This window comes from Gekko japonicus, unplaced genomic scaffold (genome assembly GCF_001447785.1).
Source record: "Gekko japonicus isolate JY-2015 unplaced genomic scaffold, Gekko_japonicus_V1.1 scaffold416, whole genome shotgun sequence".
Lineage (NCBI taxonomy): Eukaryota > Metazoa > Chordata > Lepidosauria > Squamata > Gekkonidae > Gekko > Gekko japonicus.
In genome coordinates, this window is record NW_015172564.1 from 174,848 (window position 1) to 185,463 (window position 10,616).

General features: G+C 54.4%; 1 protein-coding gene across 1 annotated transcript in view; it reads left to right on the top strand.

The window, feature by feature from the left end:
* Positions 1–10,616, top strand: part of TTC28 (tetratricopeptide repeat domain 28) — a 63,821-nt gene that overhangs the window by 14,391 nt on the left and 38,814 nt on the right. The window contains exon 2 of the mRNA XM_015421270.1: positions 7,534–7,681. Within this exon, the coding sequence (XP_015276756.1) occupies positions 7,534–7,681 (148 nt within the window). The remainder of the gene's footprint in view (positions 1–7,533; positions 7,682–10,616) is intronic.

Consider the following 10,616-nt stretch of genomic DNA (forward strand, 5'->3'; position numbering starts at 1 on the left):
GCTTGGTCTGAGTTCTCTTCTGTGGCTTGTCCGTCTTGGGTGGCCCTCCACGGCATAGCCCACAGTTTCATTGAACCACGCAAGCCCCCTCGCCACGACAAGGCAGTGATCCATGAGGGGGGATGGGGAGCTGCCGGCTCCAAAAAGCCAGGAGCTGAAGGCGGCACGAGGCAGCCGAGGACTTGTGGCACGGAGGGCCCTGCTGGGCTGGTCAAGGCTCAGCCAGTTGCAGAGGCTGCGGCAGCCGCCCGCGGGGACAGATACGCAGTGCCCACCGCCAGCGCAGCAGGGGGATGGAGGCGGGGGGGGGGCATCTACCACATCAGCACAGCCTGTCCACCAGCCTCCCATCTCCTGCAGGCCAGGGAGTAGCTGTGCAGCACCGCTGCCCGCCTGCAAAGGTAGGATGTGCAAGGCCTGCTGGGGGCTCCTCTTCCGCACCCCAGTGGCAGCGGCGGCGAGTAGGTCCTGGAACAGCGCCCAGGAAGCCCGCCTCGAGGAGTTTCTCCTCCCCATTCCTCCCCCTCTCCCCCTTGCTTCAGGGGAGAGGGGCGGCAGGGGTCCATATGCCCCTCAGGGTAAATTCTGCAGTCAGCAGGGTGCAAAATTGTTTTCTGAGGGAAAAGAAATGGGGGGGGGTATAGGAAAGAAATGCATTGTACAGTTCAGGCCTGGGAATGAGCAGAAGTCAGATCTAAGTTATTTTAAACGGGCCCTTGTTAGTTCATAGGGTTTTCTCCCTGAAACAGAATATTTGTGCCATAGCAGTGTTAGGGAGCGTTAGCGCTGTGGTTTTGAGGGTGTGGTGTATTGAGATGGAGCGGGTCTGTGATCTGATGGTGGATTTGTGGGAGTTCGGTGCAAACCCCCCCCCCCCAACAAAAATAAAGGTTCCCCCAGGATGCACGTAGAAGACCCGGTTTTGCCTTTTTGGGTGGGCCTGCACAGTCAGCAGTGCAGAGCGTGAGTAAGCAAATCACCAAATGATGATTTGCTAAAAGGGGCGGTGGCAGTGTCTGCCTTGCCATTATGCAGTTGGCCCTGGAAGAAAGTCTTCTTCCCCGTCTCAGATTACGGTGTCTGTTACACGAGTTGAAAAGGCCCTTTGCCGTGCGCAGCATATATTAGAGGTGGTGCCGTTCCTGAGGATGATGTTTCCTTCTACGGGATCAGACCAGGTGTCCCTCTGACCAGCAGAGATCTTCCCCGGTCCCGCCACCGACCTGCTTTTGAGATGCCAGGGATTTCGCAGTGGAGTTGCTGCGTTTATATCCCACCTTCTTCCTCGAGGGGGACACAAGATGACTTAAGAACATAAGAACATAAGAGACGCCAATGTTGGATCAGGCCAAAGGCCCATCCAGTCCAACACTCTGTGTCACACAGTGGCCAGAAATACCAGTGCCATCAGGAGGTCCAGCAGTGGGGCCAGGACATTAGAAGCCCTCCCACTGTTGACCCCCCCCAAGCACCAAGAAGACAGAGCATCACTTGCCCCAGAGCCCCTAGCTATACCTTGTGGCTAATAGCCACTGATGGACCTCTGCTCCATATGCTTATCTAATTCCCTTTTGAAGCCGTCCATGCTTGTAGCACCCACCACTTCCTGTGGCAGTGAATTCCATGTGTTAATCACTCTTTGGGTGAAGAAGTACTTCCTTTTATCCGTTCTAACCCGACCGCTCTGCAGTTTCATGGAGTGCCCACGAGTTCTTGTATTGTGAGAAAGGGAGAAAAGTACCTCTTTCTCTACCTGCTCTTTCCCATGCATAATCTTATAAACCTCGATCATGTCACCCCTCAGTCGTCTTTTCTCCAAGCTAAAGAGCCCTAAGCGCTTTAACCTTTCCTCATAGGGAAAGTGTTCCAACCCTTTTATCATTCGAGTTGCCCTTTTCTGCACTTTTTCCAAAGCTATAATATCCTTTTTAAGGTGTGGTGCCCAGAACTGCACACAGTATTCCAAATGAGGTCTCACCATTGATTTATATAGGGGCATTATTATATTGGCTGATCTGTTTTCAATACCCTTCCTAATAATCCCCAGCATAGCATTGGCCTTCTTTATTGCAGTCACACACTGTCTCGACATTTTCAGTGAGTTATCCACTACAACTCCAAGATCTCTCTCTTGCTCAGTCTCTGCCAGTTCAGACCCCATCAATGTGTATTTATATTTAGGATTTTTGGCTCCAATGTGCATCACCTTGCACTTGGCCACATTGAACCCCATTTGCCATGTTGACGCCCACTCGCCCATCCTTGACAGATCCCCTTGGAGTGCCTCACAATCCTCACTGGTTTTCACCACCCTGAACAACTTTGTATCATCCGCAAATTTAGCCACTTCACTGCTTACTCCCATCTCCAAATCATTAATGAACAAGTTAAAAAGCAGTGGACCAAGTACTGATCCCTGCGGTACCCCACTGCTTACCACCCTCCACTGAGAAAATTGCCCACCTACACTCACTCTCTGTTTTCTATGAACTAGCCAGTTTTTGATCCATAAAAGGACTTGTCCTTCTATCCCATGATTTTTGAGCTTACTTAGGAGCCTTTGATGAGGAACTTTATCAAAAGCTTTCTGGAAGTCAAGGTAAATAATATCTATTGGATCCCCCTTGTCCACATGTTTGTTCACCCCCTCAAAGAACACTAACAGGTTAGTGAGACAAGATCTTCCCTTACAGAAACCGTGCTGAGTCTGCCTCAATAGGTTTTGTTCATCTATGTGCCTACTAATTCTTTCCTTAATAATGGTTTCCACCAATTTACCCGGTATCGACGTCAGACTGACTGGCCTGTAATTTCCCGGATCTCCTCTGGAACCCTTTTTAAAGATGGGAGTGACATTAGCTACCTTCCAATCCTCAGGAATGGAGGCAGATTTTAAGGAAAGATTACATATCTTTGTCAGGAGATCTACAAGTTCACATTTGAGTTCTTTCAGAACTCTCGGATGTATGCCATCTGGGCCTGGTGATTTTTCAGTTTTTAAGTTGTCTATCAGTTTTAGGACCTCCTCTCTCATCACCTCAATCTGACTCAGGTCTTCCAACACCCCTCCTGAAATCAGTGGTTCTGGAGTGGGCAAGCACTTCTCATCTTCCACAGTGAAGACGGAGGCAAAAAATGCATTTAGCTTCTCAGCCATTTCCCTATCATCCTTCAATACTCCTTTTACCCCTTGGTCGTCCAAGGGCCCCACTGCCTCCCTGGCTGGTTTCCTGTTTCTAATGTATTTGAAGAAAGTTTTATTGTTGGTTTTTACGTTTTTTGCTATATGCTCCTCATATTCCCTTTTTGCCTGCCTGACCTCAGACTTGCATTTTATTTGCCATAGCCTGTGTTCCGTTTTATCAGCCTCACTGTGACTAGCTTTCCACTGCTTAAAGGAATTCTTTTTACTTTTTACAGCCTCCATTACTCTGTTTGTTAACCATGCAGGCTTTTTCCTATACCTGTTTGTGCCTTTCCTAACCTGCGGAATATATATTTTTTGAGCTTCTAGGATCGTAGTTTTAAATAGATCCCAAGCTTCCCCAATTGTTTTGACCCTTTCTACTTTTCCTTTCAGTTTCCTCCCCACGTGTCCCCTCATATCAGAGAAATTACCCCTTTTAAAGTTAAAAATGGTTGTGTGAGTCTTTTTGGCCAATTCTCTATTTGTACAAATGATGAACTCAACAACATTATGATCACTGTTTCCAAGTGGTGCAATCACTTTTACATCTCTCACCAGGTCACCAGGACTTGCATTGCCCCCCCCCATTTCATGCCCCCCAACAACCCTGTGAAGCAGGTTAAGTTGTGAGTGTGTGACCAGCCCAGCAAGCTTTCGTGACAGAGGGAGGATTCGGACCTGGGTCTCTCAGATACTAGCACTACCCCGCCCTGTCTTAAAATCAAATGGTGAAAAATGGATCTAGGTTTATGCAAGTGGATTAGACGCGGAAGCGCTTTTCTTTTGCTTGGATCCGACAGAGGGGCACTTAACTGTGGATGGAAGGATTTCTGCATGTGGGGTGGGACTTCCCCACCTCTGAGAAAGCCCACGGTGCTGCCCCACATGCGGTTCTGGGGGTGAGGTTCCCCCCCGGCCCCGTTTACCTTCCTAGGAATTTTCCTTGTCCATTTTGCCGAAAATGACACCTCAGTTTTGTTTTTCAGGACACCTAATTTGGGGAGGGTATAGTATAGATTAGGGCCGCGGTGGCTCAGAGGTTAAGACACTGAGCTGCAGACCGGAAGGTCGGTAGTTCAGCAGTTCGAGACCCGAGTGCCGCGTAACAGAGTGAGCTCCTGTCTCTGGCCCCAGCACCTGCCAACCTAGCAGTTCGAAAGCAGTTCGAAAGCAGTTCGAAAGCAGGAAATTGCAAGTAGATAAATAGGTACAACTTCAGTGGGAAGGTAACAGTGCTCCGTGCGCCTCGGCATCTAGTCACGCCAGCCACATAACCCCGGAGAAGTCTTCGGACAGCGCTGGCTCTCCAGCTTGGAAACGGAGATGAGCACCACCCCCTCGAGTTGGATTCGACTAGCTGTCGAGCAAGAGGAAACCTATAGTATAGAATATTTGAGGGAGACAGAAAGACTGCTCATCAGTTTCATTAATAACCATCCTGTTCAAACTTTGATTTTGGGAGATAAAAGTAAGAAGTCCCATTAATTAATGAGTCTAGCCACCGTATAGTAACATGTATCTCTAGGAAAGGTGCACTCCAGTGTCCAGACACCTGACTTACAGTCTTCTGGAACGCAAACGGTTCGGAAGTTGGGGATTCCCCGTATTCCTGTTCAGAATGGGATGGGTGGGAACCTGGGGGCTGCGAGGGGGCATCCTTGACTTCTGCCCAGAGCCCCAGAATAATTTAAGACCAGCCCAGCTGCTTCGGCACCGGTGGGTTCCCTTTGGTCACCAGGGCTAGTAGCCATTTATGGGCCTCTTCGCTAAGAATCGTATCTTTTTGAAGCTATCCATGCTTCTGGCTATTGTACCTCCAGTGGCAGTGAGTTCCACAGTTTGATCACTCATTGAGTAAAGATTTCCTTTTGTCTGTCCTGAATCTGTTACCCATCAACTTCTGAGTTCTAGTATTTCTCACAAGACAAGAACTCGTGGGCAGTCCATGAAATTGCTGAGCAGTCGGGTTAGAACGGATAAGAGGAAGTATTTCTTCACCCAGAGAGTGATTAACACTTGGAATTCACTGCCACAGGAAGTGGTGGCAGCTACAAGCATGGACGGCTTCAAAAGGGAATTAGATAAGCATATGGAGCAGAGGTCCATCAGTGGCTATCAGCCATAAGGTATAGATAGGGGCTCTGGGGCAAGCGATGCTCTGTATTCTTGGTGCTTGGGAGGGCTTCTAGTGTCCTGGCCCCACTGCTGGGTGGACCTCCTGATGGCACTGGTATTTCTGGCCACTGTGTGACACAGAAGAGTGTCGGACTGGAGGGGCCTTTGGCCTGATCCAACATTGGCGTCTCTCTTATGTTCTTATGTTCTTATTATGGGAGAGGGAGGAAAAGCTCATCTTGGTTGCCTTCTCTTGTGCTGTCTCCAGCTTGCAATATTCTTCTTTGAGATACACTGTCCAGAACTGCACACATTATTCCAAATGAGGCTACACCATAGACCTGTACAGGGGCGTTATGATCCTGGATGTTTTATTTTCGGTCCCTTTCCTAATAATCTCTAGCACAGAGCTTGCGTCTCTCGCTGTCGTGGTGCACGGCGTCAACATGTTCATTGATGTGGCCACTGCAACCTCAAGGTCTCTTTGTCTCTCAGGGCCAAACGAAATGTGATGGCGTCCTCTTCGTGGCCACCGTAAGGATGCCGCCACCCTTTAAAGATTATTTTAAAATGTTGGAAGGGACCGGCCATGATCGGCCCTGCAGTGTGGCACTGTCTTTCCCCCTGTCCCTTTTCACATGCTGGAAAAGCCAAGGGGGTGTTCTGGCGCTCGATAAGAGCTGTGGGGGGTGGGGCACCACGCTGCAAGCCTTGCAGTGTTGTCAGATCGCTTTCAAATGGCGCCGGTGTCCTTATGGCAGCAGCAAGGGCCCCGTCGGGAGTCCACGCGTCAGGTGTGTTCCAGCGCGCATCACCTCACACCTCCCCTCCCCGCACTGTTGCCCGGTCACCCCCTGTGCAGAGGGGTCCTCCTGTAGTGCTTCACAGCCTTTGCCTTTTAGTCCTCGTGGTCCTGAATTAGTTTGGCGTCATTTGCAGACCTGTTCCTCCTCGCTCTCCTCCCCCCCCACCCCGTTTCAGTCATATGGACGAATGGCAGAGCACCGAGGAGGAGGAGCCCAGTCGTGCTGATCCTCGTGGGACCCCACCGCTCACTCACTCCCCCCCCCCATGGGGAGAACGGCCCCTTTGTTCCTGCTCTCGGCTTCCTGCCCCTTAACCAGTCTTTGAATCCCTAACATTTAATATGAGCCTTTTAACCAGTGATGCTGAGCTGGGGTTCGGTGGGGTTGCCTCAGCTGAGCCCTTTTGGCCTCCTTGAGTTTTGGGCAGGGCTCTTCGCCAGCAGGGAGTCTGGAAACGTAGGAGCTCCTGTGGGTGCTTGGAAACAACGGCCTGCCCTGCTCCCCGAGGGGTGGGGTGGGGGCCCTGTAAGCGGCCCTGTCCAGGCAAGTCCGGAGGCGATGTGTGTGTGTGTGTGTGTGTGTTCTGTTCCCTTCCCTCCGTTTTGTCCTCATGAGCCCACCTTGTAAGGTCGGTGAGGCTGAGGGCGAGAGTCAGTGGAAGGAGGCCACTGACTAGATTTCCAGGCAAGGAGGCCTTTGAACTCAGATCTGCACCACCAGCTTTTCAGAAGGGAGTTGCATTCTGGAAAGATCAATTTGACCAGGGCTCTGTGGTGAGTTTCAGTGTCGAAATTCTGCCCCGGAACCTCAGGCGCTGTCATGCTGGTGTGCACGTGACTTTGGGGGGGGGGGTGCGTTCTGCCTCTCCAGAGGGCTGCCTGAGGCAGCTTGCAAATAAAAATGTTACAAATGATCAATAGAAAAACAGACATGTCTCTGAGCACGCGCAAATTGTTGCGGGGGAAGAGCTTCCGAAACCGAGGGCTGCTCAGCTTCTAAGTGCTCTCGGGCCTTCACCAGGCCTTTGTTGGTAGAATGGCTCCCGCACCCTAGCATGCGGCGGTGGGGGGGGGGCACTGGGGGGGGAATGGGTCCTTTTCTGCTCACGGTCCCTGGGTGGTGTTCCTCATCTCACTCATCTTCCTGGCCCCTTCCCTCCGTGTGCTTCCGGGGGAGAAAGTGTGCAACGGCCACTCCGAAGCCTGCATCTTTCCTTGCAGTCTTCAGGAGTATTCAGGGGGGGGGGGCGGCGGTGGCAGGAGAATGGCACCAGACCGCCTGTTTTGAACTGTAAAGAGCCGAGTGGGAAATCAAGTCGCAGGCCTCCCGGGGTCTGGCCTGGCTTGAGTCTGGGTCGAGTGGAAGTGGGACTCCTGGGCGGTCTCCCCTCTTGGCTGAGACGTCCCCGTGTTTTTGTCACTGCAGGCCTACTTCCGGCAGGGTGTCGCCCTCCAATTCCTGGGGCGCCATGCCGACGCCCTGGCAGCGTTCGCCTCCGGCCTGGCGCAGGACCCCAAGAGCCTGCAGCTCCTTCTGGGGATGGTGGAAGCCGCCATGAAGTCTCCCATGCGAGGTAAGAGCCCCCGCACCCAGTTTGGGACACACACACACCCGGCCTCGTGGGGTGTCGCAGGTCCCGCGGGGCCCTCCGCGGGCACCCCAGCCGCTCGCTCGCTCACTCACTCCCGGGGGGAGGAAGCTCCGCTTGTCCGGTTGGCAACGGGATGGAGGTTTGGGAAGGGCACCCTGTCCCTGCCTGCCGCCACGCTGCTGGGCACCCCGGGCTGATTATCCTTTGTGGGTGAGGGAGGTGGCCCCGCTTCTCTCGGCTGTGTCCCCACGCCCCCCCCCCGGGCTTCTGAGTGCGCCGCCGCCCTCTCTCGCCACCACTGGCCTCAGCCCCGTCCCAGGTCACCCCCTCTGTCAGCCGGGTCAGCCGCAGTCAGTGCTCGGAGGCCCCCAAGGAAGAGCGAGCGAGCGAGGGGGGGGGTTGCCACACGGCAGGAGACAAGGGCAGACCCCCCCCCCGCTCCCCTCTTGCCTGGAGCACCTCGTGGCCGGGGTCAGTGACGGCCTGGTGGCACCTTCTTCTTCTTCTTCTCTCTCTCTCTCCACTCGTTAACTGAAGTTCTTCTGTGTCATTCAGACTCCAGACCAGAGTGTGGGGGGGGAGGGTGCCGCTTTCCCTCGTCCTCCGGGCACTGGAAGGCTTCCTTCCTTCCCAGGCGTGTGTTGTGGCTGGGAGAGAGAAAAGGCCCCGCCGTCTCTTGGGCGAATTCACTCCTGAGACCCCGGGCGGGACCCACGCCTCCCAGGCTTGCCACGGGCTGGCTTCTTTGCAAGGCTAAGGGAACAGTGGCTACTTGGCGGCCTAAGTGGGCAGGCTGCAGGGGCGACAGTAGTTAGTTCATAATAATAGTCATCGTACGGCCTTGTGTGTCGTATAGCCGGGAGATCCTAGGGCTGTCTGGCAGCCTTCCGTTCTAGCTCTTTTAGCGTGGCGAGCTAGACTCATGGGGGGGGGGCTGAGGTAGCTCTGAGAGAGCTGTGACTGACGCAAGGTCACCCGGCTGGCTCCATGCGGAGGAGGAGGAGGAGGAGGAAGAGGAGGAGGAGGAGGAGGAGGAGTGGGGGAATCGAACCTGGTTCTTCCTGTGCCGAAGCAGCACTTGGTTGGGGGGGGGGAGTCACTCAGAGGCTGCATCCTCCCCCTGGCTGTTCTCCTCCAGAGGGGGCCTTCGAAAGGGTCGGACTCCCTTCCGTTGTTTGTTGGCCAGGCTTCTATTGGCTTTGGTTTTTCATATTGTTCAGTTTCCCAAACGTAACAGGGGATTCTTATTTTAATGTTCAAAATAAATCAATATTTTATCACACAGACACACCCCTCCAAGATAAAGTTCTGGGCCCGCGCTGTCCTCCCGCCCCCCCCCGGCCCCAGCAGTAGAAGAGGACCTGCCTCCATCCCTTTGGCCTCCTCGCCCTCCCCGCTGCCCGGATGCAGCCGAGCGCTGAACTGGGGCCCAGGAGGTGGCGGCGGGCCTTCCCGCAGACTGAGTGGGCGCCAGCGGAGGTCCCAGGGGCGGCACACCCACTGCAGCTGCCAGCACGTCCCCCCGCCCGCTTGGAAGCGCCGCTGCTTTACAGAGCACGGGCCACAGCGACGCTGTCCAGAGAGAGCGGGGAGGTGAAACGGGTTCCCCCGGGCGGGGTCTGGACAAGGGCGCGGAGCCTGGGGGTCCCCGGGAACGACCGTTTAGGGCGAGTTCCTCCGTCCCCAGATCTCCAGGCGCTCCCGAACCTGGAGCCAGCCGGGATCTGGCACACCCCCCCCCGGGCTAAAAGCGCGGTGGGTAAACGGGGAAGGCGTTCTGTGCTGAGGGCAGGAGTCCCGAGACAGGCGAGGGACACAGCGGGGAATAGTCAGCTGGCAGCAGGGCTCCCTCTGAGCTGAGTGAGTGTGAGCCAGCTCACAGTGTGTTAGCCTCCGACTCACACACTTTTGTCTTCACTCAGGAAGGAGGGCTCCAGGGTGAACTAATTTACGCAGTAGCCCAGGTGCTTGGTCACAGCTTTCATGCCAGTAGCTCCAGTGGCGGCAGCCGGGGTGGGGGTGGGGGCTCACAGTGCTGAATTTAGTGCAGAGGCCGGCTCTGCCACCCGCCGGAGAGGGCCAGAAGCGCTGACTCCTGCTTCCTGTTGCGTGCCCGGCCTAGGGGGACCCCAGCGAGGGGCCTGGCTCCCGAGGTCAGTGGCTAAGGAGAGGCAGCTGGCCAGCACCTTCCTCTGCAGAGCCCCCTCTGTGGAGGTCTCCCTTCCAAGCGTGGGCCCTGCTGAGCGTCCAGAGGGTCTGGTGAGATCGGGCTACACCAGGCCGCCTCCCTCCCCTCCCCTCCCCTCCCCTCCCCGCTGCTTCCTATGAGTGGGTCTGAATTGTTGCAAAGTGGAGGATGACGTGTCACCAGGGGAAGCGGAAGTCCAAATAGGATCACAGGGAAGAAGAGGAGGAGGCGGATGGGCACCAGGTGAGCTGGCTGAATTGCCTGATTCAAAAAGGCCAGAGTGTGCAGATACCAAAAACCACTGTGGTAAAATTAACAAAGACACATTTAATAATTCTGTAAGCATCAATTTGTGAAGCCATTAATCTTACACTAGAGTTAGAGAATTCGATGGCCTCTTCTGGGCTTACGACTGAATCGCTAGGTAAGTGGGCATGGTGAAGGAGATGGTGGCCTCTGGGGTCCTTCGCTTGTGGCCATGCGCGTGAGGAGCCCTGGAGGGCCAGAGAAAGAACCCTTGATAACTGCTCTCTGGAATGTTCGGGCAGCCGGGCTCCTGGCGCTCCAGACTGCCTGGGGAGATCCCTGTCTTGACCAAGAGACTCTGCTTTAAAATCCAACTGGATGGATTTCCCCGTATCTCTGGGATCTGAATGCCAACGGATTTTGGAGTGCAAATGCACATGGTTCCCGGAGGGGCGGGAGAGCACTCAGAGAGCAACAATGGGG